The following is a 5,000-nucleotide window of genomic DNA, read 5'->3' on the forward strand; positions in this document are numbered from 1 at the left end:
TTTCCTTTAGAATGTATTTCGAGAAAATATTATCTAGGTGTCACCTGCATTGCATTGTGGTGCCACACAAAGAGCAATAGGTGTACAGTTTTCTACTCAATGAGAAAATTATTATTTTAAAAACAAACGAAAATTTTTTTTTTTTTAAATAAGAAAAGGGGCTCCCGATCGTTCAGTTGGTAGAACACTCGCTCCACAAGCACAGGGACCGAGATCGATCCCGAGAGCGGTCGAGATTTTTTTTCCTGACCCCTACCCCCCCCCCCCCCCCCCCCCCCCCATCCACACCTTCCTGTCAACCCCCCGTAGTAATAGTGTAGTTGGATCTGATAGATATGGTAGAAAGTACTTTGTGATAGACTAGCGTGTTATCCAAAGGGTTGTAGTCAATTGCTATTGTTGTCCATTCCACGCTATAGAAACCATGATTAACTCCGGCTCCACGGGCCTATTACCTATGAAGAACTATTTTTACTACTTTGAGAAATTGAAACACATCTCTTTAGGAAATCATTTGATGTTTAACATTTCTATTAGGCCTACATGTTATAGATATCCTAAATTTTCATCTTGTAGCACAGTGAGTGGTAATTAAATTACAAATTGATTAATGCTACTCCAATATGATAGATTTTATGCTTAAATTATCAATTTATTGTTGTGTTTTATTTGCATTGTAAAGCGCCTCTGAGCACATTGTGGATCTAGGCGCTATATAAATTCATTCATTATTATTATTATTATTTTATATAAGAAGGCATTATTTTCTATTTCCAGAACTATCCCTTCTAACCGTGCCCAGTGTGCCAATTATGACTGCAACAAGGACAGGCGTTTTCGGATGCACGAGAACTATGAACACTACTTGGAATGTGGACTTCGAGAGCGAAATAAAGGACTTTTCACAGCTGATCAGGTAGATAAATAGTTTATAATAGGAGTAATAATAATAATGATAATAATAATAATAATAATAATAATAATAATAATAATAATAATAATAATAATAATAATAATAATAATAATAATAATAATGATAATAATAATAATAATAATAATAATAATAATAATAATAATAATAATAATAATAATAATAATAATAATAATAATAAGAAGAAGAAGAAGAAGAAGAAGAAGAAGAAGAAGAAGAAGAAGAAGAAGAAGAAGAAGAAGAAGAAGAAGAATAATAATAATAAGAATAATAATAATAATAATGAAGATGATGATGATAATGATGATGCTGATAATAATGATAATAATAATAATAATAATAATAATAATAATAATAATAATAATAATAATAATAATAATAATAATAATAATAATAATAATAATAATAATAATAATAAGTTATCATCTTGTGTGAATGTAACCAAAGAATTGTTTATAAAATGTTTAAAATCAGTGTTATGCAGACTATAGACAATTTTATATACAAGTATATAAGATAATCAATGAACAATTTTTCCCACCAGAACATGAACAAGAGGAACTCTGCCCGCAACACCAGACAGAACCCTGGAGGAACCAGGAGAGGTTATGAATGTCCAGAGGAGCGAGACCACTACCCGTACTGGCACCCATCTCCATGGATGGTAAGGATACAATGGCATTGACAATATGAGAGCTTGAGAGCTTTTTTTATGTGTCAGTGCGCATGACATAATCAGTCAGAAGATGAAAATTTTGGATTTGCATTTAAAAAAGTTTTATTTTTTTTTTCATTTTCTGAAAGAATATGATCCCCATAGCATTTTAATCTTTATTTGAAGTAAATCGGGTAATTTTTCATGAAGTTATGGTCAGATGTATGTGAAAGGTATCCAGCAACTTTTCTCAAATTTCATACTTTTTCAACTTGACAAGCAGTAAAAAATATTTAGAAGTGAAATTAGCTTTGATCTTTCCCGAAGATGTACAAAAAAGGGTTGATTTAATCATTTATGACAAGAACTCATTTTTGATAAAAATTTACCTTCTAACTAAACTTGGCAATATCTCAGTTCAAACATTTACACCATCCTACTGATTATGTCATTCACCATAACATATAGGGCAATATCCACTTAATGTGCCCAAGGTGCTTTACAAGGGATCCCGGACCAACAACAACACGTAACATGTAGAACAAGATAGACGTCTGTTAGATGATATTACTATTTTTTTTTTCCGACAGAGACAACGCTGTTAATGGTCAGGTACTCATTTTACACCTGGTTACCATGAGAGAATGTGTGTTAAGAGACCATGGACTCAACCATGTGCAGAGCAAAGCTCGAACCAAGGATCTTCTGATCCGAAAGCGAGTGTCATACCACAAGCCCACATAATGTGGAAACCCTTTGTTTGTGACTTTTGCCATGGCAGAATATATGGGAAGCAGTGATGATAATGATTATGGTGATGATGATGATGGTGATGATGATGATGGTGATGATGATGATGATGATGATGATGATGATGATGATGATGATGATTTTGATGATGATGGTGTTGATGATGATGATGATGATGATAATAATGAACCCAGAATGAATTCATTTATTTTAAAACGTTTTATAAATCAGGATGGAAAATTCAATTTTCATCATCAAGTTCTCCCCAACACTATACTGTTTTTAGATAATGGGTCACATAATAATATATTGTCCATATTTTATAAAACTTACATTATTTTTACTTCAACATCTCAGGATATCGCCGTTTTGACCAACGACGTTTCACGCTGCCGATATTATAAGCAAGAAAGCCAGAATGTGAAATCGAGGTGGGCCTGTCGATTCCCAGTGAAGATAATGGAGAAAATCAAGAACAAAGTCATTTTGCCAAACAACAAGGAAGCCTGTGAAGTAAGCGATTTAAAAAAAATTTTTTTTGAAAATATCAAATTAAGAAATTATGGAGCAGTGTAAAATAAAGATCTGAACAAGTGTGTATGAAAGTTGCCAGGCTAAGCAAGAAAGAAAAATACAAGAAAGAAAAATACAAGGAAAAAAAACATCCCAAAATATCAGTCGACCTCGACTGGGGATCGAACCTCAGACATTCTGATTACCTGTCAGACATGCTACTATTAACGGTGTAATGATAGTATGTTTGACCGGTAATCAGAAGGTCTGAGCTTCGATCCCCAGTCGATGTTGACTGATTTTTTGGGATGGTTTTTTTTCTTGTATTTTTCTTTCTTGCTTTGCCTGGCACCTTTCATACACACGTGTTTTGTTCAGTTCTTTAAGTGATTTTAACAACTTCAAGTTCTAGTTCAATTCAAGTCTAACTCTCTCGTTACCAACCATTTTCAGGATTTTCCCTGAAATGTCATAACATCCAACATAAAGATTGATTTTTTAAAACTCTAACACAAAAGCAATAAGTACTTGTTATACATAATTTTGTTCAGCAAAACAAGTTGCCCAACACAGCATTGATTTCTCATACGTAACTATATCGAAAAAAATAAAAAATTCTTCTAATTTTAAAAATATTTAAAATCAAAATTCTTCATCTCACTTCAACTTATTCTGCTGACCGAAGTTGTGGTCATCGAGGAGACATTATGAAAGATGACTTTGCAGTAAGGGCCTGACATCCAGCCTGATCTTTAAGTGTCTCTTTGTCACCCACTCTACGAAATGCTTTGGGCTCATTTAATAGAGCTATGTATAACCTCTGTTGTCTTTAAAAAAAAAAAAGTCTATTAACTATCTTCTTTTAAATCTTTAGAAATACAATCTACCTGAGAAGTTAACAGGTGAGTCGATGAAACCAGAATGGGTGTCTCTGTAGCCCACTCTTGGAAATGCTTTGGGCTCATTTAATAGAGCTATGTATAACCTCTGTTGTTGTTTGTTTTTTTGGGGATTTTTGCTTTTTTTTATAAAGATTATTTTAAATGTCATCTTTAAATCTTTAGAAATACGTTCTACCTGAGAAGTTAACTGGTGAGTCGATGAAACCAGAATGGGTTCAGATTCCCCCTCATGGCATTCCGGCACCAGACTGTCGGGAGACGGAATATACCAGAGACAACCATCTGGGCAATGGAATTGGAGGACATCCCGTCACTTACAACTGGACGTTGCCGTCCGATCTGGAACACGAAAACTGTGTCATCAGAATCAGGTTTGTTTTACTTAAAAAAATTTTTTTTTGTTAAAGTGAGCTTTTATACAGGGCAATATCCACTTAACGTGCTCAAAGCACTTTACAAGGGGGCCTGGCCAACAGCAACACTTTACATGTAGGACTGGACATGATGTCTGTTAGGCGATATTACAATATTTTCGGACGGAGGCTACACTGTTAACGGCCAGGTAGTGATTTTTACACCTGAGTAAGGTGAGAGAATGTGAGTAAAGGCCTTTTCCAAGGATTCAATAAGGCGCCGAGCAAGGCTTGAACTCAGGACTTCCTATCTGAAAGCGAGTGTCGTACTACAAGACCACATAGTTGCACTGCTTACTACTGCTTATTGTCTTGTCGCCTTAAGACTGGTAAGTTACTGGTTTGAATCCAGCTGTGGGTTGTGAAAAGTTGAGTCCTTGGAGAAGACTCATAACTGACATCCTCTCACTGCACTCCTTCCTACCTGAACAAAATATCAAACACAGAATGTTTTGAGCTCAAAACCCTTCTTCAAAGCAGAATTATTTCAGGATAAACTAGATGCTGGAAAATGAATTTTTTGCCACAGATATAAACATTTTCTTTATTTTTCTCTTCCGTATAATGCAGAGGAAATACTACTGCTATTTGACAAAACTCCAAGCTTGTATTTCTATTCATTTTATTCCTAGATTCATTTCTTGGGGTCAAGTTTATTCCGACATACTTCCATTTTGAGACAATTGGTCACAAGCTTGAGACAGTTGGAGCCAAAGATTGTCCACCTTGAGATAAAGATATCGTGATATGATTATGTAATATATATTTTTTTTAAATTGAGCTTTTATATAGCGCAATATCCACTAAACATGCTCAAATCGCTTTTTAAGGGGTTC

At 34.3% G+C, this 5,000-nt stretch overlaps 1 protein-coding gene across 1 annotated transcript in view; it reads left to right on the forward strand.

Moving 5' to 3' along the window:
- LOC144975446 (protein DD3-3-like) overlaps positions 1–5,000 on the forward strand; it is a 33,346-nt gene that overhangs the window by 17,388 nt on the left and 10,958 nt on the right. The window contains exons 5-8 of the mRNA XM_078919516.1: positions 778–916; positions 1,476–1,595; positions 2,694–2,849; positions 3,914–4,122. Coding sequence (XP_078775642.1) covers positions 778–916; positions 1,476–1,595; positions 2,694–2,849; positions 3,914–4,122 — 624 coding nt within the window. The remainder of the gene's footprint in view (positions 1–777; positions 917–1,475; positions 1,596–2,693; positions 2,850–3,913; positions 4,123–5,000) is intronic.

Source organism: Berghia stephanieae, chromosome 6 (genome assembly GCF_034508935.2).
Source record: "Berghia stephanieae isolate SIO BIC M18660-M18661 chromosome 6, UCSD_Bste_1.3, whole genome shotgun sequence".
NCBI classification, from domain to species: domain Eukaryota; kingdom Metazoa; phylum Mollusca; class Gastropoda; order Nudibranchia; family Aeolidiidae; genus Berghia; species Berghia stephanieae.